The sequence below is a fragment of the Canis lupus genome, chromosome 2 (genome assembly GCF_048164855.1).
Source record: "Canis lupus baileyi chromosome 2, mCanLup2.hap1, whole genome shotgun sequence".
NCBI classification, from domain to species: Eukaryota; Metazoa; Chordata; class Mammalia; order Carnivora; family Canidae; genus Canis; species Canis lupus.
Genome location: NC_132839.1, coordinates 74,202,098 through 74,225,730, shown reverse-complemented (window position 1 = coordinate 74,225,730; position 23,633 = coordinate 74,202,098). Strand labels below are relative to the sequence as shown.

The window sequence follows — 23,633 nt, the reverse complement described above, 5'->3', positions numbered from 1 at the left end:
ATAAATAAATAAATAAATAAATAAATAAATAAATAAATCTTTTTTAAATTTTTGAAGCAAGTTTTTTTTTTTTTTTAAAGATTTTTATTCTTTAAAAATAAACACAGACAGAGGGAAAAGCAGGCTCCATGCAGGGAGCCCAATGTAGGACTCGATTTCGGGACTCTGGGATCACACACTGAACCAAAGGCAGACGCTCAACCGCTGAGCCACCCAGGTGTCCCTTGAGGCAAGTTTTTTTTAAAATATTTTATTTATTCATGAGAGATAGAGAGAGGCAGAGGGAGAAGTAGGCTCCATGCAAGGAGCCCGACGCAGAACTCGATCCCGGGTCTACAGGATCACATCCTGGACTGAAGGTGGTGCTAAACCGCTGAGCCACCAGGGCTGCCCGCCTTGAGGCAAATTTTAAGAGCAAGAGAATTCTATTAGGTTCATGGACCAAAAGACTATGCAAGCATGAAATTGTTATATATCCCAAGTGTTTATGTCCTCTTAAAGGGGGCCAAATCAAATATCATTAGTACTGTGTCCTGGCCCAAGTCTAGGATCTCTGGTAATAATGTGTGTTTCTCTTCTTACTCTGATCCTGCCTAGATATTATGTAACCTGTGGGCTAATTTTAAAACTTAATTGCAAAACATACTCTATATAAAATAATGCAGAGAAGTGGAAAATAACTCAAAATATGTAAATATATATAAAACATTTAATTTTTATATAAATTACTAAAATATGTAAATGTTCAAATAATAGAGCAAAAAATCATTGTTCATTGTTGCTTATATCTGCAGCTGGTCAATGACAGTAGCTGACAAGTGTCACCATTATGATTACCATTTATTACAAATTCACCTTCCATTAGCTAACACCTCAATAGATTGAGCAGCTTTTTATAGAACAGTAGTTTCCCTAGATTCCCCCACACCCCTTCTTGCCACTATTATGGAACAGTGACATATTTCCCTATTTGATAATATAGATAATTCACCCCAATCAATCCTGTAACAGATCCCAGGGGCACCTGGGTGACTCAGGGTTTGACTGTCTGCCTTTGACTCAGGGTGTGATCCTGGGATTCTGGGATCAAGTCCTGCATCAGGCTCCCTGTGGGGAACCCACTTCTCCTTCTGCTTGTATCTCTGCCTCTCTCTCTCTCTCTGTCTCTCATGAATGAATAAAATAAAATCTTTTTTTTAAGATTTTATTTATTTATTCATGAGAGAGAGAGACAGAGACACAGGCAGAGAGAGAAGCAGGCACTATGCAAAGAACCTGACATGGGACTCGATCCAAGGTCTTCAGGATCACGCCCTGGACTGCAGGCGGCGCTAAACCGCTGCACCACCGGGGCTGCCCATGAATGAATAAAATAAAATCTTAAAAAAAATTTTTTGCAGTACAAAAGAGGAAGAGTAGTAGACTAATGATTACAAATTACACTAGTATCTTTTGAGAGGAGAATCTACGTATTAGTCTATTGCACAGTGAATAATGTTGCAATCTCTATTTTTGCTTGTATGTTTTAAAGACTTATTTATTTTAGAGAGAGAGAGAGAGCATGAGTGGAAAGGGCAGAGGGAAAGAGAGAGATAGTCCCAAGCAGACTTGGAGCTCACTCTGGAGCCCTGTGCAGGGCTCAATCCCATGACCCTGAGATCACAACCTGAATCAAAATCAAGAGTCAGGACACTTAACCGACTGTTCCACCCAGGAGCCCCTCTATTTCTATTTTATTTTATTTTTTTGTCTGACTTCCCATCTATTTGTTTTGCAGTTTCTTTTCATTAAAAAAATTTTTAATTCTAGTGTAATTAACAGTGTTCTATTAATTTCAGGTGTGCAATTTAGTGACTCAGCAATTCTATGCATTAATTAGTGCTCAGCATGATAAGTATCCTTTTAATCTTCAGCTGTTTCTCTTTGCCCCCACCCATTTCCTCTCTGGTAATCATTAGTTTGTTCTCTATAGTTTGTTTGTTTGTTTGTTTGTTTGTTTGTTTGTTTGTTTAAGAGAGAGAGTGTGTGAGCAGGGGGAAGGGACAGAGGGAAGGGAGGGGAAAGAATCTCAAGCAGACTCCCTGCTGAGTGCAGAGTCCCATGTGGGCCTCGATCTTATGACCCTAAGATCATGACTCTAACTGAAACCAAGAGTGGGACACACAACTGACTGAGCCACCCAGGTGCCCCAGTTCTCTAGAGTTTAAAGTGTCTATTTTTCAGTTTGTCTCTTTTCTTCATTTGTTTCTTAAATTCCACATGCGAGTGAAATCCTATGTTGTCTTTCTCTGACTTATTTCACTTAGCATTATGCCCTCTAGATTCATCCATGTTGTTGCAAATGGCAAGATTTCATTCTTTTTTGTGTCTGAGAAATAAATATATACACACACACACACATATAATAGCATATCTTGATATATAGCATATCTGGTTTATTCATTCATCTGTCAGTGGACACTTGGGCTGCTTCCCTAACTTGGGTATTGTAAATGTTGCGGTAAACTTACAGGTTTATGTATCTTTTCTTTTTTTTAAGATTTTGTTTATTTCTTTGAGAGAGAGGCAGAGACACAGGCAGAGGGAGAAGCAGGCTCCATGCAGGGAGCCTCATGCAGGACTTGATCCTTGGACCCCAGGATCTTGGTCTGGACCAAAGGCAGGCGCTAAACTGCTGAGCCACCCAGGTGTCCCACACATATCTTTGCAAATTAGTGTTTTTGTACTCTTTGGGTAAATACCCAGTAGTGGAATTGCTAGACATAGAGTAGTTCTATTTTTAATTTTTTGAGGAAACTTCATACTGTTTCTCACAGTGACTGTACAAGTTTGCATTCCCACTAAACTGTGTGAGGGTTCCCTTTTGTCCACATTCTCACCAACCCTTGTTCTTTCTTGTGTTTTGTATTCTAGCCCTTTTGACAGGTGTTAGGTGATATTGTAGTTTTGATTTGCATTTCCCTGTTGATTAGTGATGTTGAACATTTTTTCATGTGTTTTTTGGCCATCCATGTCTTCTTTGGAGAAATACCTGTTCATGTCTTCTGCACATTTTTAATTAATTAATTTTAGAGAGAAGATAGTGGAGAGGGGCAGAGAGAGAGGAAGAAAGAATCTCAAGCAGACTCTGCATTCAGGGCAGAGCCCAATGAAGGGCTTGATCTCGTGCCCTCAAGATCATGACCCAAACTGAAATCAAGAGTCACTCAGCTGACTGAGCTACCCAGGCACCCCTCTTCTGCTCATTTTTAATTAGAGTTTTTGTTATTTTGGTGTTGAGTTGTGTAAGTTCTTAATATGTTTTGATACTCTCTATCAGAGATGTCATTTTCAAATATGTTTTCCCATTCAGTAAGTTGTCCTTTAGATTTGTTGATTGTTTCCTTTGCTGTGCAGAAACTTTTTTTTTTTTTTTTTTTTTTTTTTTTAGGATTTTATTTATTTGTTCATGAGAAACACAGAGAGAGAGGCAGAGACGTAGGCAGAGGGAGAAGCAGCCTGATGCGGGACTCCATCCCCAGATCTCGGGATCACGCCCTGAGCTGAAGGCAGACACTTAACTGCTGAGCCACTCAGGCATCCCTGTGCAGAAGCTTTTTATTTTAATGTATTTCCAATAGTTTATTTTTGCTTTTGTTTCCCTTGCCTCAGGAGACCTATCTAGAAAAATGTTGCTGTAGCCAGTGCCAGAGAAATTAATACCTGGGCTGTCTTCTATGATATTTATGGTTCAGGCCTCACAGTTTTAGGTCATTCATCCATTTTGAGTTTATTTTTGTGTATGGTGTAAGAATATTGTCAAGTTTCATTCTTTTGCCTGCAGCTGTCCAGTTTTCCCAACACCATTTGATGGAGAGACTTTTTCCCATTGCATGTTCTTGCTGCCTTTATTGAAGATTATTTGACCATGTAATCGTGGGTTTATTTCTGAGCTCTCTGTTCTGTTCTGTTGATTTTGGTATCTTTTTTATTTTTATTTTTATTTTTTTTTTAGGTATTGGTATCTGTTTTTATGCCAGTACCATACTGTTCTGATTACTACAGCTTTGTAGTGTATCCTGAAATCTGGAATTTTGATACCTCCAATTCCTTTTTCAAGATTGCTTTGGCCTTTTGGGGTCTTTTGTGGTTCCATATACATTTTAGGATTCTTTGTTCTAGTTTTTTTTTTTTTTTAAGATTTTATTTATTTATTTATGAGAGACAGAGAGAGAGAGAGAGAGGCAGAGACACAGGCAGAGGGAGAAGCAGGCTCCGTGCAGGGAGCCTGACGTGGAACTCGATCCTGAGTCTCCAGGATCAGGCCCTGGGCTGAAGGTGGTGCTAAACCACTGAGCCACCCGGGCTGCCCTTTGTTCTAGTTCTAAAACAACAGAAAATACTGTTGATATTTGGTAGAGATTGTATTAAATCTGCAGATTGCTTTGGGTAGTATGGACATTTTAATATTCTCCCAATCCATGAGCATGTCAAGTCTTTCCATTTGTTTGTGCCATCATTGTTTCTTTCATCAGTGTTTTGTAGTTTTCAGAGGATAAGTCTATTAGTGTATAGAAATACAGTGAATTTCTGTGTATTGATGTTTTATCCTGTGACCCTACTGAATTCATTTATCAATTCTAATAGTTTCTTGGTAGAGTCTTTAGGTTTTTTTTTTTTCTTTTCTTTTCTCTTTTAAAGATTTTATTCATTCACCCATGAGAGACACAGAGAAAGAGAGGCAGAGACACAGGCAGAGGGAGAAGCAGGCCCCATGCAGAAAGCCCGATGCGGGACTAGATCCTGGGTCTACAGGATCACAACCTGGGCTGAAGGCAGTGCTAAACCGCTGAGCCACCCGGGCTGCCCCTTTTTCTTTTTTGTTTTAAGATTTTATTTATTTATTTAACAGAGAGACTGAGAGAGCATGAGTAAGGGGAGAGGCAGAGGGAGATGGAGAGGACAAGTAGACTCCCCACTGAGTGCAGAGACCAACATAGGGCTCAATCCCAAGACCCTGAGATCATGACCCAAGCTGGAGTCAGATGCCTAACCGACTGAGCCACCCAGGAACCCACTAGATTTTTATATATATAGTATCATGTCACTACAAATAATGAATATTTTACTTCTTCCTTACCAATTTGGATACCTTTTAATCCTATCTCTTATCTGATTGCTATGGCTAGGACTTCCAGTATTCTGTTGAATAAAAGTGGTGAGAATGGACATCCTTGTCATGTTCCACATCTTAGGGCAAAAGTTCTCAGTTTTTCACTATTATCATTTTAATTGTGGGTTTTTCATAGATGGCCTTTATTATGTTGAGGTATGTTCTCTCTAGACCTATTTTATTGAGGTTTTTTTTTTGATGAAGGATGTTGTCCTTTGTCAGATGCTATTTCTGCATCTATTAGTGTGATCATATGGTTTTTATTCTTTCTCTTAAGAAATGTGATGTATCACATTGATTGATTTGCAGGTGTTGAACCTTACTTGCATCCAAGGAATAAATCCCATGTGATTGTGTTGAATCATTTTTGTAATGTATTGTTTGATTTAGTTTGCTAATATTTTTTGAGGATTTTTGTATCTATTTTTTTTTAATTTTTATTTATTTATGACAGTCACACACACAGAGAGAGAGAGAGAGAGAGGCTGCGCCACCCAGGGATCCCTGTATCTATTTTTCTGAGAAATTGGCCAAAGTTCTCTTTTGTGTGTGTGTCTTATCTGGTTTGGTATCAGGGCTGGCTGCTGGCTTCATAGAATGCATTTGTGAGCTTTCCTTCCCCTTCTGTTTATTGGAATAGTTTGAGAAAAGTAAGTGTTAACTCTTCTTTAAATGCTTGATAGGGGGCAGCCCTGGTGGTGCAGCGGTTTGGTGCCTCCTGCAGCCTGGGGTGTGATCCTGAAGACCCAGGATCGAGTCCCACATTGGGCTTCCTGCATGGAGCCTGCTTCTCCCTCTGCCTGTGTCTCTGCCTTTCTCTCTCTCTGAATAAATAAATAAATCTTTAAAAAAATTATTAAATGTTTGGTAGGTTTCACCTGTGAAGCTTTCTGTTCCTGGACTTTTGTTTCAGAGTTTTTTTTATTACTGATTCTATTTCATTGCTGGTAATCAGTTTGGTCAAATTTTCTACTTCTTCCTGATTAACTTTTTGTAGGTTATGTGTTTCTAGGAATTTATTCATTACTTCTAGGTTGTCCATTTTATTGGCATGTAATTTTTATAATATTCTCTTGGGTGCCTACATGGCTTAGTTTGTTGAGTGTCTGCCTTCAGCTCAGGGCATGATCCCAGGGTCCTGGGATCAAGCCCATGTTGGGCTCCCTGCTCAGTGGGGAATCTGCTTTTCACCCCTCCACATGCCCCTCCCTGCTGCCTGTGATCTCTCTCAAATACATAAAATCTTTTAAAAAAAATATTCTCATATAATCATTTATATTTCTATGAGTTGGTTATTTTTCCTCTTTCATTTCTGATTTTGAGTCCTCTCTTTTTTGTCTTGCTGCTGTTGTCTGTTTCTGTTTTGATAAATCTGTCTAAGGGTTAATCACTCTTGTTCTCTTTCTTAAGATTTTTAAGATTTATTTATTTATTTTAGAGAGAGAGAGTGTGAGTGGAGGCAGGGGAGAGAGAGAGAAGCAGACTCCCCACTGAATGTGTAGCTTGATGCAGGGCTTGATCTTTACAGCCCTGAGATCATGACCTGAGTTGAAATCAGAGTCAAATACTTAACCTACTGAGCCACCCAAGTGCCCCCCTTGTTGATCTTTTCAAAGAACCAGCTCCTGGTTTCATTAATCTGGTCTAATTTCTTAGTTTCTAATTCATTTATTTCTGCTTTGATCTTTATTCTTTCTTTCTTTCTTTCTTTCTCAGGTTTGTTCTTTTCTTTTCTAGCTCCTTTAGGTGTTAGATTAGGTTGTTTATGGTGTTTTCTTGTTTTTTTGTTTTTTTTTTTCCTTTTTTTTTTAAGATTTTATTTATTCATGAAAGACAGAAAGAGAGGCAGAGACACAGGCAGAGGGAGAAGCAGTCTTCATACAGGAGTCTGATGTGGGATTCGATCCTGGTACTCCAGGATCATGCCCTGGGCTGAAGGCAGGCACTAAACCACTGAGCCACCCGGGGATCCCCCCCTTTTTTTAAATTTTTGCTTCTTGGGGTAGGCCTGTAATGCTATAAACTTCCATCTTTTTTTTTTTTTTAAGATTTTATTTATTTATTCATGAGGGACACACAAAGAGAAGCAGAGACATAGGCAGAGGGAGAAGCAGGTTCCCCGCAGGGAGCTCTATACGGGACTTTATCCCAGGACCCTGGGATCATGCCCTGAGCCGAAAGCAGACGCTCAACCACAGAGCCACCCAGGTGCCCCAAACTTTTCTCTTAGAACAGCTTTTGCTGCATCCCAACAATTTTGGACTGTTGTGTTTTCATTTTCATTGGTCTCCATGTGTTTTTTTATTTTGTCTTTGATTTCTTGGTTTATCCATTCATTGTTTAGTAGCATGTTATTTAACCTCCATGTCTGTTTTTTCCAGATTTTTTTTCCTTGTGATTTCTAGTTTCATAGTATTATGGACAGAAAAGATGCATGGTATGACTTTACTCTTTTTTAATTTGTTGAGAATTCTTTTGTGAATCTATTCTGGAGAGTGTTTCATGCGTACTTGAAAAGAATGTGTATTGTGCTGCTTTAGGATAAAATGTTCTGAATATGTTAGATCCATCTGTTCCAATATGTCTTTCAAAGCCACTGTTTTCTTGTTGATTTTGTTTGGATGATATATGCATTGATGTAAGTGGGATGTTAAAGCTCCCTACTGTTATTATATTACTATTGATAACTTCCTTTATGTTTGTTATTAGCTGTTTTATGTATTTGGGTGCGTAAGTGTTTACAATGGTTATATCTTCTTGTATTGTTCTTGTTATGAATTTATAGTGTTCTTTTTTGTCTCTTGTTACAATCCTTATTTTATTTTAAAGATTTTATGTGTTTATTCATGAGAGACACGCTGAGAGAGGCAGAGACACAGGCAGAGGGAGCAGCAGGCTCCTCACAGGGAACCTGATGCAGGACTCGATCCCAGGACCCCAGGATCACCCCCTGAGTCAAAGGCAGATGCTCAACTGCTGACCTACCAGATGTCTCCAGTCTTTGTTTTTTTTTTTAATTTTTTTTTTTGTATGATAGTCACAGAGAGAGAGAGAGGCAGAGACATAGGCAGAGGGAGAAGCAGGCTCCATGCACCGGGAGCCCGACGTGGGATTCGATCCCGGGTCTCCAGGATCGTGCCCTGGGCCAAAGGCAGGCGCTAAACCGCTGCGCCACCCAGGGATCTTTGTTTTAAAGTCTATTTTGTCACATAGAAGTATTGCCACCCTGGCTTTTTTTTTTTTTTTTTTTCATTTCCATTTGCACACTTCTCCACCCCCTCATTTTCAATCTGCATGTGTCTTTAGGTCTGAGATGAGTCACTTATATGCAGCATGTAGATGAGTCTTGCTCTTTTATCCATTCCATCACCCTATGTCTTTTGATTGAAGCATTTGGTCTGTTTACACTGAAAGTAGTTATTGATAGGGCACCTGGATGGCTCAGTTGGTTAAGTATCTGCCTTTAGCTCAGGTCATGATCCCAGAGTTCCAGGATAAAGCCCTGCATTGGAGTCCCTGCTCAGTAGGAAGTCTGCACCTTACTCTGCCCCTCACCCTGTTGGTATGCTCTTGCCCACTCTCTCTCTCAAATAAATAAAATATTTTTTAAAAAGAAAGTAATTATTGATATGTATTTATTGCCATTTTGTTATTTGTTTTATGGTTGTTTTTTAGTTTTTTTTTTTTTTTCTGTACCTTCTTTCTCTTGCTCTCTCATGGCTGACTGGCTTTCTTTAATGATATAGTTGGATTCCTTTGTTTTTCTTTTTCCATATCACTGATTTTTTATTTGTGATTACCATTAGGTTTATATATAATAGCTTATGCATATAACAGTCTGTATTAAGTTGATGGTTCCTTAAATTTGAACCCATTTGAAAAGCACTAAATTTGTACTCTTCTTCCTTCCACCATGTTTTAGGTATAAATTGTCATACTTTATATTCTATTATTTTGTGAACCCCTTGACTGATTTTTATTTTATTTGTTAATTTTTAATTTTTATTTTTAAAAAAGATTTTATTTATTCATGAGACACAGAGAGAGAGAGAGAGAGAGAGAGAGAGGCAGAAACACACAGAGGGAGAAGCAGGCTCCCTGCAGGGAGCCCAATGTGGGACTCAATCCCAGGACTCCAGGATCACACCCTGAGCCAAGGCAAACACTCAACCGCTGAGCCACTCAGGCGTTCCCCCTTGAGTGGTTTTTATAGAGATACTTAATTTTATTGCTTTTGTGCTTCCTTACTTTTCTTACTCCTGCTTATGATCTTTCCTTTCCACTCAAAAGAGTCCCCTTTAACATTTCTTGTAGGACTGATTTAGTGGTGATGAATACTTTTTGTTTTTGGTGATGAATACTTTTAAATTCTGTTTGTATGGAAAGCTTCTTTTTTTAAGATTAAAAAACAACAACAAGGGCAGCCTGGGTGGCTCAGCAGTTTGGCACCTGCCTTCAGCCCAGGGTGTGATCCTGGAAACCTGGGGTCCAGTCCCGCATCGGGCTCCCTGCATGGAGCCTGCTTCTCCCTCTGCTTGTGTCTCTGCCTTTCTCTCTGTCTCTCATGAGTAAATAAATAAAATCTTTAAAAACAACAACAACAACTTTTAAGTAATTTCCATATCCAATGTAGGGCTTGAATTTATGACCCTGATATCAAGAGTCACATGCCATCAACTTAGCCAGCCAGGTGCCTCTTGTCTAGGAAACTCTATCTTCTTTATTCTGAATGATATCTCTGCTGGATAGAGAATTCTTGGTTGCAGGTTTTTTTTACTTTCAGCACTTTGAATATATCATGCCACTACCTCTGGCCTGTAAAATTTATGCTGAAATCATAAGCTGATAGTGTTATGGAATTTCCCTTGTATGTAACTGTTTTCTTTTTTTCTAGCTGCCTTTAATAGTCTCTATCACTGTTTTTTTGTCATTTCAATTCCTGTGTATCTTAATGTGGACCTCTTTGGGTTGGTTTTGTTGGAGGCTCTCTATATCTCCTGGATCCTTATTTCTGTTTCCTTCATTATTTAGGAAGTTTTCAGCTATTATTTATTTCTTCAAGTAAATTTTCTGCACCGCTTTTTGTCTCTTCATCTTCCGACATCCCTATAATAAGCACATTATGCTTATTTTTAAAAAATATTTATTTACTCATGAGAGAAACAGAGAGAGAGAGGCATAGACACAGGCAGAGGGAGAAGCAGGCTCCATGCAGGGAGCCCGATGTGGGACTTGATCCCGGGATGTGAGATCATGCCTTCAGCCAAAGTCAGGTGCTCAACCACTGAGCCACCCAGGTGTCCCCAAACTACTGCTTCTATGCTCTATCTCAGTGGGGCTGTTTGTTGTGCTCTCTGTTTAAGGGTGGGGACTCAATTTCCTCTCATTCCCCTGTCTCTCCAAGAGCCAAACCCAGTGATTTTAAAGTTCCAGGTGTTAAGCCCCACTGATCATAAGAACTGGAAGTTAGGCCTCTCTGGTTTTCAAAGCCAAATGTTAGAAGAGATTCATCTTCCAAGCGCGGGTATCTAGTACCCAGGGTGCTTGATGTGGTGAGGTCTGCTCCTGTCCACTCCACATTCGAGGAGTCCCCCCCCCCTTCCCACAGACAGGCCTGTGTGTCCATTTGGCTCCTGACTCTGTCTCCACCCTCCCTACGTTCTTTGATGTAGCCTCTTAGCCACATTTAACTGTGTAGGATCTGTTCTGCTAATCTTCAGGTCATTTCCTGGGTTATTTACATTGATGTGGGGGCTATCTAGGTGAGTCTGTGGGACGAGGTGAGGTTAGGGGGAGCCTCCTACTCTTCTTCCCTGATGTTCTCTTGCAGTTTCTGTTTTTTGAGCCTAAGTTCTTCAAATTTATTAGTGGTATTGTCAGAGTCTTTTTTTTTTTTTTTAAAGATTTATTTATTTACTAATGAGAGACACAGAGAGAGAGAGAGAGAGAGAGAGAAAGGCGGGGGAGGGGGGCAGAGACACAGGCAGAGGGAGAAGCAGACTCCATGCAGGGAGCCCGATGCGGGACTCGATCCCAGATCTGGGGATCACGACCTGAGCCAAAGGCAGGCGCTAAACCGCTGAGCTACCCAGGCGTCCCATGTCAAAGTCTTTTTAATTGTTAAAAAAAGACTGTACTCAGATTTGTTATCTATCCTCACTCACAGTTAAGCAAAGAACACTATTTTAATTTTGAAAAGAATTGCATGAAGCAAGAGATCAACAAATTATAGGGAATCTTTTTTTTTTTTTAAGATTCTATTTATTTATTCATGAGAGACACACACAGAGAGGCAGAGACAGAGGCAGAGGGAGAAGCAGGCTCCATGCAAGGAGCCCGATGCGGGACTTGATCCCAGGACCCCGGGATCATGACCTGAGCCAAAGGCAGATGCTCAACCACTGAGCCACCCAGGTGTCCCACAGGAAAATTCTTAAGGATAAGTTAATGTGTGTTAGAATTTCATAAAAATCCCATGTCACAGTATATTCCTGAAATTATTTTGCTTTTCAGGATTGAGTCTAGCAATTTCAATAGAGAAGAATTCAAACACAAAAAAACTCCCAGGTTGTCATGTAGAATGAGGAGACTGATATAACTGAAGTATAGTTTCTTTATCTGAGTATTTTGAATCTAGGGGCTTCTGTCTTCTGCCTAGAAGGTGCAGAAAGCTGTAAAGAGGGTGGTTACTACCCTAACAGGAAAAAGCGAGATAATCCACAAAGTAATTTTCTTGAACCCATCGGAAAATTGATGTAATCAGTTTAAGCGAAGGTGCCTCAGACACAAGGAGATTTTTCATCTACTTATGAGTTCTTTTACATGGTCATTCATCAACACTCACAAGGACTAGTGGGCCCAGGTGGAGACCAGAGACAAGCCCTTCTTGGTAACACAGGCTGGGGAGGTGAGCAGTTGCTGCCGTGTGAAAGAAACCGAGCCCTGCCTGGACTCCTCTTCCCTACATAACAAAACTTGTAGCTGCTGGAGAAGGAAAGCAACCTCAGAGTATAGATGAAGATCAGATAAGGTTGGGGAAAGAAAAAGAAATCCTTGTCCCATAGAGAACGGGCAGAAAACCATCGTGAACCAGATCATTAGAGGCTCCTACTGCTGGGAGAGGTCAGGATCACAGAGGAAGCCCCATCCCTTAGATGGTTTGTTACCAGCAGATCCATTTTCTGGTGAGGCTTCTCTTTCTGGATCACAGCTGGCTATCTTCTCATTCTGTCCTTAACATGGTCTTTCCTCCATGTGTACAACTGGAGAGAGAGTGCACAAGTGAGTTCTCTAATATCTCATAAGGACAGGAATTCAGAGGAGAAGAAACTGATCAGTCATTGTGAATATGTTGGCCCCTTGCTTACAGATACAGTCTTTTGTATCTTTGGTTAGTGAAGTCAGTTGTGGCAGGACTATAGTGGAGAAAACGTTTTCTAGACCTGCCTAGGTGAGAACCAGACTCACTCCAGCATGTAACCCTGTAAGGAGTGGAATTCACTGATGAGAAGGGTGGTTTGCCTGCAAATTCAGTTATTGTTAATAATGGTGTTTTTGATATGATTTGGATTTGACAGTCTGGTACTTAAGCAGACGCTGCATTGTTTGGCATAAAGATTTTTTGAAGATGTCTCATTTATCTTTTAAGAATCTCTATGCCCAATGTGGGGCTTGAACTTAGACCCAGAAATCAAGAGTCTCATGTCAACCAACTGAGCCAACCAGGTGTCTCATGTCTCATTTATCTTAAAATTTGTTAAGGTATAACTTACCATAAAATATAATTCAATGATTTTTAATAAATTTATTGAGTTTTAGAACATTTCCATCACTCTGATAAGATCACATGAGCCCGGGATCCCTGGGTGGCGCAGCGGTTTGGCGCCTGCCTTTGGCCCAGGGCATGATCCTGGAGACCCGGGATCGAATCCCACGTCGGGCTCCCGGTGCATGGAGCCTGCTTCTCCCTCTGCCTGTGTCTCTGCCTCTCTCTCTCTCTGTGACTATCATAAATAAATTAAAAAAAAAAAAATTAAAAAAAAAAAAAAAGATCACATGAGCCCACTTACAGCTAATCCTGGCTCTTAGACCTAGTCTCAGGCAACCACTGTTCTACTTTATGTCTATAGATTTGGCTTCTCTGGATATTTCATATACATGGAAGCATATAATATGCAGTTCTTTATGTCTGGCTTTTTTCACTAAGTATACTGTTTCTAGGATTGATCTATGTTGTAGCATGAGTAGTATTTCCTTCCTTTCTATTGCTTAGTATTCCATTGTATATACACGTTTTGTTTGCAAATTTGATATTTTTGTATAGATCACATTATTTTTAAAGATTTTATTTATCTATTCATGAGACACACAGAGAGAGACAGAGACAGGCAGAGGGAGAAGCAGGCTCCATGCAGGGAGCCTGATGTGGGACTTGATCCTGGGACTCCAGGATCACGGCCTAGGCAGAAGGCAGGCACTAAACCACTGAGCCACCCAGGCATCCCAGTATAGATCACATTTTGTTTATCCATTCACCAGTTGACGGAGTCACATCTTCATTTGCTTAGGATGTTTGCTGAAGGTGTATATGGAGGCAATAGAATCTAATAGGTAATATCATCTCAGCTTCTCCCCAGTGTCTTATATTCAGTATCTGTTTCCTTCTGTGCCCTTATTTCTGGCCTATTGTTGGCATCTGGTGGAAAAGCCTAGGCAAGCAGTGCTGAGGGGCACCTGGTAGGCTCAGTCCGTAGAGCATGCATGCAACTCTCCATCTCCTAGTTGTGAGTTTGAGTCCCACATTGGGCATAGAGTTTCTTTTTAAAAAACTATTTATTTATTTATTTATTTATTTATTTATTTATTTATTTATTTATTTATTTATTTATTTGAGACACACAGAAAGAGGCAGAGACATAGGCAGAGGGAGAGAAGCAGGCTTCTTACAGGGAGCCAGATGTGGGACTTGATCCCTGGACCTGGGATCATGCCCTAACCTAAGCTGAAGGCAGACGCTCAACCACTGAGCCACCCAGGGGTCCCTAGAGTTTACTTTAAACAAAAAACAGGGCACCTGGGTCAACTCACTTGACTAAGCATCCGACTCTTGGTTTTAGCTTGGATCTCATTTGTGGTATCGAGCACCGTATTGGGGTCTGTGCTCAGCATGGAGTCTGCTTCAGATTCTCTCTCTCTCTCTCAAATAAATTAATAAATAAAAGTCTTTTTAAAAAAGAAGAGTTGGGGATCCCTGGGTGGCTCAGCGGTTTAGCGCCTGCCTTTGGCCCAGGGCGCGATCCTGGAGTCCTGGGATTGAGTCCCACATCGGGCTCCCGGCATGGAGCCTGCTTCTCCCTCTCCCTGTGTCTCTGCCTCTCTCTCTCTCTCTCTCTCTCTCTCTCTCTCATAAATGAATAAATAAATCTTTAAAAAAAAAAAAAAAAAAAAAAGAAGAGCAACCGGGACACCTGAGTAGCTCAGTGGTTGAGTGTTTGCCTTTGGCTCAGGGTGTGATCCTGAAGTCCTGGGATCAAGTCCCGCATCGGGCTCCCTGCATGGAGCCTGCTTCTCCTCCATCTGCCTGTGTTTCTATCTCTCTCTGTGTCTCTCATGAATAAATAAATAAAATCTCTTAAAAAAAAGTAGGGGATCCCTGGGTGGCTTAGCGGTTTAGTGCCTGCCTTTGGCCCAGGGCGTGATCATGGAGTCCTGGGATCGAGTCCCACATCGGGCTCTCTGCATGGAGCCTGCTTCTCCCTCTGCCTGTGTCTCTGCCTTCCTCTCTCTCTCTGTTTGTGTCTCATGAATAAATAAATAAAATCTTAAAAAAAAAAAGTAACTGAATTGTGTAGTCAGACTGTTTAGATTTAGACTCCTGGTTTTTTAAACTGCCCCATTCTTAACTGAGGAGACTTAGTTGGGGTTATTGTTTAACTTCTTTGAGCTTCAATGGGATATATAAAATAGAGATGACATAGTAGCTACTTTATGGTTTATTGTGAGTATTAAATATGCCAGTATATGTACAGTGCTAAGCTTTTGATAAAAGTCACTTTTTATTAGCTCTGAGTATGGGATAGGGAACTAGATCTTAGGTAGAACAAATCTCTTCTGTGCTTCATTTTCTTTATAGTTAAAACACAGGCAGGGCAGAGTAGGCAATCAAGGACTGGTACTCTCTGATTTTTTGGTTAGGGTGGAAAAAGTGCTTAGTGGCCATTTTCAAGAAGCGTGACTGATCTTTGCCCCATGAAAGGGGGGCGGGGGTGTTCATGAAGTGAGGAAAATGAAAAGCATCTCAGTGTTTCCTAAGTAGGAAAATATTCAGATTTCCTCCACACAGTCAACCAGTGCCAATACAGATGAAGGCCCACGTGGCAGTCTTGACAGCCTACAGTGCTGAGGCCCCTTCATAGCCTCTAGAACTCCCTGACTGGGCTTCCCTTGGGCATTTGCCCTTCTGAGTAACTAGGAGATACTCAGGAGGAACCCTGATATGCTTCTGAGGGACCCATTCTCCAGCAGTCAGGTTTGGCCTCCTAAACTCTGCATTATTTTAAGGTACCTTTCCATCACCACCTCGTTACTTTGAGGTACTCAACCCAACCTTTCCAGGATTCCTGTCTGAATTCACAGAGCAAATGTGTTCTTTGCATGTCACCAATCTGTGCTCTCAGAATTCATCTTTTCTAGGAGCAGATAGAGATTCTAGTTGCAATACCAGACCTTTCTGAGCCTCTTTGCTCAACTATTATTGTTGAAAAATATTAATCACAAGCAGGTATATTAAAATGGATGTAAAAAAATTTAAAAAAATAAAATGGATGTGAACTGAGGCAGAAATCTTTCCAGTCTGTTCCTTCCCATATTCAGAACCCTGTTCTCCCCAAAGCCAAAAGGCAATGAAGGCCATGTTTGCACCATTGCTTGCTTCTTGTCTCTAATTATTATGGAATATTTGTAATTGCTCCATCCTTCCATAGGCACTGTAATATTTAGGTAGTTTTCACCCTCAAAACACAATGCCAAAATTATCAGTAAGATAGAAATGCATCAGTGAAGATCAGGTGTTTAGATAACAAGCACTTTGCTGCCATTTATGTTGCTATTGTCACAAAAAGAATTAGCAGGAGACTAGAGATGATGTAATGTTTGGATTATAAAATATTTGTGAAAGTTTTTCTCTGAGTCAGCTTTGGAGACTAGGACCTGCTTGACTATCATGGTATGGTGGATGCCTTGTGATTAATAAAAGATCCTACTTGGGAGTCTGTGTGGAAAGCAATGGGATCTACTTTTGATCCCAGTGATCTCCGACTTCTAAAAAGAGGCAGGCCCTGCTGCTCATAATGATGAGATTCCATGGGCAGACCAAGCTGCCCAGTGGTCAATAAATGCAGACCTGCACCTTCTGGGCCTATTCTATATAGGACATTTAAAAGAACCTCTGTAAAATGGTTACAAGTAAAGCAGTTTTAGGGGTACCAGCCTTATGCCTTTCAGTTCTTAGTCTGAGGTAGGTTGCAAGGGGGCAGGTTCCTCTTGTGTTCTGAAGCTGGTCTATCTCTTGAAGGGTACACTCCATTGTAAGCTAGGTGAAACCAGATGGCAAAACACACACTTTTGAAGAAAATGGTCTCAGCAACTTTTTTGGGATGAGGGTTGTTATGGCTATCGGGGCAAATCCTTTAACAAGGCTGAGAACAAACCTAAAAGGCGCTTCAAGGGGACACTGTCTGGGTCTCCACCAGAATTTGCTCTTTTGGAGAAGCATAGTAAGGCCCTGTGGTTACAGAGAGTTTGTGCAGAGAGGCGACAGGAACTGTCAGCACACTCAAATTTGTGTTTGGAAAGGGAGTGTACTCAGGATAGCGGGTGAGCAAGGTTTGGGGGCTGGGATGAGATCTTCCATAGTTTGCAGATGGAGTAATGCTTCATGCATGGGAAGTGCTCAGGCAGTGTTTGCCCTGCTGAACTAGCAGGCTTCTTTCTGTTCCTTCCCAGCTGGAGTTTGTTCTTCTTTATGATCACCTCTGCCTGGGGATTCCTCAACCTGAAGAACAGGGTTCAGCATCAGATCCAGCTTACTGTGCGTGCGGCAGTGGCTTGTTCAACTCAATCCCTTTTTTGAGTTCTCTATATAGAAAGGGTAGGTTTTCTGCTTCTACAGCATCTCTCAGGGCTCTGAAGTTCAGACAACATATCACCTAAAACAGTCACATCTGCCTATGTCATGCTGTTTTATATTGCTAGTTCTTCTAACGGCTCAAAATAGTTTTTCCAGTGTGAGCCCCTGCCATATTGTGTACCCTTCAATGTTCTGACTGGCTTCCACAGACTTGGACCTTGTTCCTTGTATGTATAAATGACCTCCAGTTGATTGCTTTCCAAGCTTCTCCCATAATTGGACACAATGTTATTTCCTAAAAGGAATGGATTTTATTCAAAATGCATGGTCTTTGCTAGAGAACAGGAGTAACTAGAGAATGAGGGTAAGTAAAGGGCCTTCAGCTGGCGATCAGGATTGATAAATATTATTTGAAAAAGACCCCCAAATTGAAATCCTGATCACATCTGGTCCATATTCCTTAGAAATGGGACTCACATGTTCCTGTTGGCCTTTCATTTCTTTTTTGAGAAAGTGCATGCACAAGGGGGGTGGGAGGTGGACACAAGGCGGAGGGAGATGGACAAGTAGACTCCGCGTGCAGTGTGACGCAGGGCTTAATTCCAAGACCCCAATATCATGACCTGAACCGAAGTCAGATGCTTAACCCACTGAGCCACCCAGACGTGCCATTGGCCTTTCAAATAAGACACAAAATGAAGTAAAGAAGGTTTATTACTCTTATGAAATTGAAAATTTAAAGCTCTGGTTTACAGGCTGAGGAGGTGTGTGATTATGCACATTCATTTCCATTGTTCTACAGTGTTACTGTCTTACAGCGAACTTCTTGTGAGCAATGCCATCATTGTTGAGGCAGGCTGCAAAGCTTGTTGTCAGACTGTTAGAGACTTGTTGGTCTCCATTGGTTTCTATGAACAGTTTATCCACTTGAATAGTGAAGACAGAAACGTCTTGACAGTACAAATATCAAGGTGTAGAATGATAATCCCATGGAGGGTGAAATACAGAACCAGGCAGGATAGCTAGCTTTCTTATTTCTCATTCTGTCCATTTCTTATTTCCAATACATGTAATCTGCTTGCTGTCCATCAGTTTTTAAAATAAATGTGCATGTCCAAAATTTGCAATAAATAGATGTATCATAGTATAAATGAAAGGCCACTTTTAAGTTCTTGGGTTAAAAAGGAACTTCTAACGTTTCCCAAATGTTTATCAGAATTTATCATCTATTATGCTCTCCCTCAGTCACTGTAGGTCAGATCAGAGTATGTAGCCAAGAAGTTTGAAGGGTTTTTTTTTTGACTTATGATTACATTTGATTTCTCATGAGGATATGCAGACTCCAGATTTCAAACAGAAAATATGCAGATATTTTATCAACTTGTGACATACCAGGGGGTACATGAATATTCAGGGTTCCACACTACTATATAATGCTGCATTTCTTGGTTTTATTTGAAACAATGCATATTTTTAGCATTTTATGGTAGGATTTTACACTCATCATTTACACAAATTACAAGGTTCTGCTTCAAGTCTTTAAAAAATTTTTTAAAAATTCAGCCCATGTGCAGCACAAGAATATGCAAAACTACTTTACATTATACACACTTTTTATCAAAGGAGATACAAAATTCTGGCTTGTAGTTTTAGACAAATACAAGAAGCTTCAAACTAGACACAAAGGGTTAACATTAATTCTCAAATATAAGTCTGCACTTTGTGTTGTATTTCTCTGAGATGTGAATATCAAATTCCTAAGGGATTTAACATTTTCCTTTTTCAAAGGAAAACTGACAAATGTCCCTTAAGTCCCTCCCCCATCATCTCAATCTTTTTATCATCCTACTCTCCCTTCCCTTAGTGCCAGATGCTTGCATCACATTATGAAACCAGAGGGGCCATTTACATACACCTGCGGACCAGATCCTTTTAGCTAAACTCCTCTCCTGCAAAAATCAATGCAGCCACAAACAGATGCAAATGGGTCTGCTACATTGTTTAATAGCACTAGGTAATCTAGTCAGCTGTGATGCTGAGTAATCAAAAGGAGTTGAAAAAGAAGGTCCCTACCAGTGTGCTTTTTTTATTGGTGACAGGTCAGTGGCCTTGCGAATCAAGTTGTCTGATGCTAAGAGCACTTTAAAATCTTTCTAAATATACACATCCACTGTTTGCTTGAGGGACTTCTCTGATGCTTATGCATAGATATTCTTTTTCAGCATGTTGGAGGCAATATTTTATACTTCTAAAGGGTAATGAAGAGGCAATAAGAAGAGCAGGGCTTTTCTTGCCCTTTTAAAAGGTATTGTTTTCTATCACTTGTATTCACTGTTCCCTAACCATCATCTGATACTTACATGTGTGTACATGCATATTTGAAAGAGTTACCCATCTTTCACTGAGTCAATATACAGCCAACTCTTGATTATCTAGGAGATCATACGTGACATTTACTACTAGCAGATTTCACATTTAACATAACCTTTTATTTTGACATTACTCACATTCGCTGTTTTACATGCCTGTGGACTATAGCGTCTCAAGACGGTTCTAGTGCACGTGTCGTTTATGTCTTCTGACCCTCCTAGGAACGTGCAAGGCAGCTGAGTGAGCACATTCAGTTATGGTTTTGAGAAAGAGCCTCAAATGAAGACTGGGGGGCAACAACTCTTGAGCATGAGGAAGGATCAATTACAAGTTCCTCCTGAATCAGCTCTTGTAACATACTTGCTTTCATTCAGTTTAAGATTTAAATTATGACTGCAACTCAAAATCTGAGGCACAGTCACTGTTTTATAGATAATGGAGAGTTGACTGTAATCATGTTCTTTATGACTTTAGCCCTTTCACATAAAAAGAAACAAAACATAATATGATAAAGAGATTAAAAAAGACTACCATATGACCTCTAGAAGCATTTATTTTATGCAAAAAACTTAAATATGATTATGTGTACACAAAAAGTGCACACATCACCTATGCTGAACAATGCCAAGAAACAATATATCGATGCAACAGTTGTCTTCTAAAATAAACATAAAAACTGAGCCCAGACTGGCAGACAAAAAGCAAAATACTTAATTCCCAATAGCACAATGCTGAAAATTGATGGCAATCCTAAACACCTCCAACTTTCCTTACAAAGCTGCCAAAGTCCAACTATTTAAAAAAATTGACTTTTTTCTTTACATCAATAATAAAAATCTGATGACAAACATTATAAAACCAAATGCTGGGCAGTCTTTACTCCTTTAAAATTCCAAATATTCCAACATAATCACAGGAGTAAAAACCATTTTAAAGTGATATGCTTTATGAAACAAACAACAATATGTACATTTATTGCAAATTATATTAAACTAAAATGGAGGGGAAATCAAAATATGAAGTGATATGAAATCAATAATAATCTTAATTATTTTCTCACTCTGATAAAAATCAGAAAGCAACATTTATAAAATTGCCACCACATCACTTTTCATAGCAGGGAACTGAAATCTGTACATCTCATTTTTGCAGAAAAGTAGGCAGGCAGAAAGAATTATACATAAAAGTTTCCAAAAGGAAAAACAAAGAAATATTTAATCTGATCTCTTTTCTTCTAAAAAATTAATTCAGTAGACTTCTATTTTTTTCTTGTGTAACACGGGAATTCCTGGCTCTAAAATTGATGAATTTTCAGTGTCAGTGTAAGGACATCCTGTTACTTTCCTTAAAATAAAAACTGCAGCATGGAAATTAATGGTATATTATGCCTTTAAACTCCAGATATGCAGGAACTGGAACCAAGTGTTAAGCAATTTGCTTAATTATTGACTTTTCATAAGAAAAGTCTAGGGGGGAAGGGTAGAATAGAGTTGCTTTTAGCCTCTCTCTCTCTCTCTCTCTCTCTCTCTCAAGAGTTTCTCTGTACATTTCCATCAAAGGACTTGTGGTCATGTGAAAAGGAAGTAATAGTTTCTTTCAGTTTTCAAGGCAGAAAGTGTGTTCTGAAGTTAACTTCATTTTCTGTTCAGGGACATTGTGAATCCAAGTTTTTGCAGAAGCTGGAGTCTGTGCTTCTGTTTGGCCTTCATTTTTTCCCTTTGCAAATGAGTTTTCTTTTTACCTTGGGGATGGGAATAGAAGAAAGCAAAGTTAGAAAAGATGCAAACAGGAAAACAAACCAAACCAGAATTACTTCATTTCTACAGTTATTATCTAAATATCTCAAAATAGGGCAGCCCGGGTAGCTCAGCGGTTTAGCGCCGCCTTCAGCCCAGGGCCTGATCCTGGAGACCGGGAATCAAGTCCCAAGTCGGGTTCCCTGCATGGAGCCTGCTTCTCCCTCTGCCTGTCTCTGCCTCTCTCTCTCTCTCTCTCTCTCATGGATTAAAAACAAAACAAAACAAAACAAAAAAACTCAAAATATTTTTTCCAGTTTTCACGTGAGACCTTTACTTATTTTAAGGAATCTTTCTCTAAACTACATATAAACACAATATACCAATTAAGTTTTTATTTTCAACCATTAGGTGCTGCTATCCAATGGCAGATTTGCTTACCATAATAAAACAATAGAAGCTATTTATTTGAAATAACTGCAATTTGTTATTACAATTATTTCAAAATGGTATTACAGAAAAAAAGGTACTGGGCACTTATGGCAAAATGAATTTATATAAGTAGCAAAAGAAGTTCTAACTTCCAAACCAGGTAAACACATACATTTTACTTTTCTTAAAAGCTTCTGAGAGAGAGACAGAGCACAAATGGAGGGAGGGTCAGAGAAAGAAAAACTGAAGGAGAAGCAGACTCCCTGCCGAGCACAGAGATCTCAGGACACTGAGATGGTGACCTGAGCCGAAGGCAGGCGCTCAACCGAGCCACCCAGGTGCCCCAAACACATACATTTTAATATGCTTAAAACAAACAAACAAACAAGGAGGAAAATTTACTTTAATCCTGTGAAGAGGTTAGAGGAATGAAATCCCCACTGGTCCCATTTTCCTCGTAAGGAGAGAGAGTCTGATCTCTGGAAGCATAAGCATGGGGAATGTGGTCTCTCTCTTCTCTCCCCTAATTCCTCTTTGGAAAGAGAAGAATCCATCGAATAGGTGAGGGGCGAGGGGTGGGAGGAACTAAGCATGCTGGGCTTGTACTCTCCTAGATTTGTATCTTTTGCTTCCAAAAGGGACATTCTGGTTTGCCTGTGGTTCAATTTAGAGGCAAGGCATTTGTAGCCGCCTGGCCTGTCACTTCCACATTTTTTGTCAGCCGTATCAGTATTAAAACTGTGTCTCCGGGACACCTGGGTGGCTCAGTGGTTGAGCGTCTGCCTTCAGCTCAGGGAGTGATCCTGCGTCCAGGGATTGAGTCCTGCACTGGGCTCCCTGTGAGGAGCCTGCTTCTCCTGTGTCTCTCAAGGATAAATAAAATCTTAAAAACCACCTCAAAACCAAAAAAACTGTGTCTCCTCCTCAACAATTTCAAACTTGGCAGAAATGCAAGGGAGATATTTACCTGTATTCCACTACATATACATTTTATTAAGATGACAATGCTTGAAAAACAAGCTAAGTGATTAAGATCTTATAGAGACTTAATTTGTTATGATATATAAAGCAGATTTAATAATATGATATCAAAGAATCCTCTATAAGTTGCTATTGCACCTTTGGAAAGCTTCCATTTACCTCATACCTCAGTATGTTCCTGGCTGCTCTCACAGACTTTTAAATGATCTAGATCACTGAAAGAATATGCTAGATTTTATTCTGTGTCACAAAGTGAACTGCCATCACATCAAGTACCTGGCTTCTAAAAGATGTCATACTAGTTTGATAAAATTCACCTGCTACTGAAACTGAGTAAGTATTCATATCAAACTAATATATGATTAACATATGAGGATACATACTTAGGGGTTCCTATAATTTGAAGATATGAATCTATTACATGGTTACATGGTACCTATGTACCATGGTACATATGATTAACATATGAGGATACATACTTAGGGGTTCCTATAATTTGAAGATATGAATCCATGTAATGACAGGAAACTGAGTATACAAATCAGCACAGGAAATAGGAAATTCTTTGCTTAAAAAATAGAAATTCCAAGATTCTTGAACACTCCCACACTAAGCATACCGAACAAAACATATATATTTTTAAAATATTTTATTTATTCATTCATGAGAGACACAGTGAGGCAGAGACACAGGCAGAGGGAGAAGCAGGCTCCATGCAAGGAGCCCGATGCAGGACTCGATTCCAGGACCCCGGGATCATGTCCTGAGCCGAAGGCAGACACTCAACCACTGAGCCACCCAGGCGTCCCAGTGAACAAAATATATTCATCAAAGA

General features: G+C 39.9%; 1 protein-coding gene across 3 annotated transcripts in view; it reads right to left on the bottom strand.

The window, feature by feature from the left end:
• Positions 1–17,975: 17,975 nt before the first annotated feature.
• PDS5A (PDS5 cohesin associated factor A) overlaps positions 17,976–23,633 on the bottom strand; it is a 151,005-nt gene continuing 145,347 nt past the window's right edge. For 2 of the 3 annotated variants that reach the window (XR_012021460.1, XR_012021463.1), the window contains exon 34: positions 21,182–21,390. Coding sequence is in view for 1 of the 3 variants with exons in the window: in XM_072807036.1 (XP_072663137.1) it covers positions 21,387–21,390 (4 nt within the window). In the remaining 2 variants the exon portion in view is untranslated. Of the gene's footprint in view, positions 21,391–23,633 lie in introns of all 3 variants that reach the window. The other variant, XM_072807036.1, reaches the window with a different exon arrangement.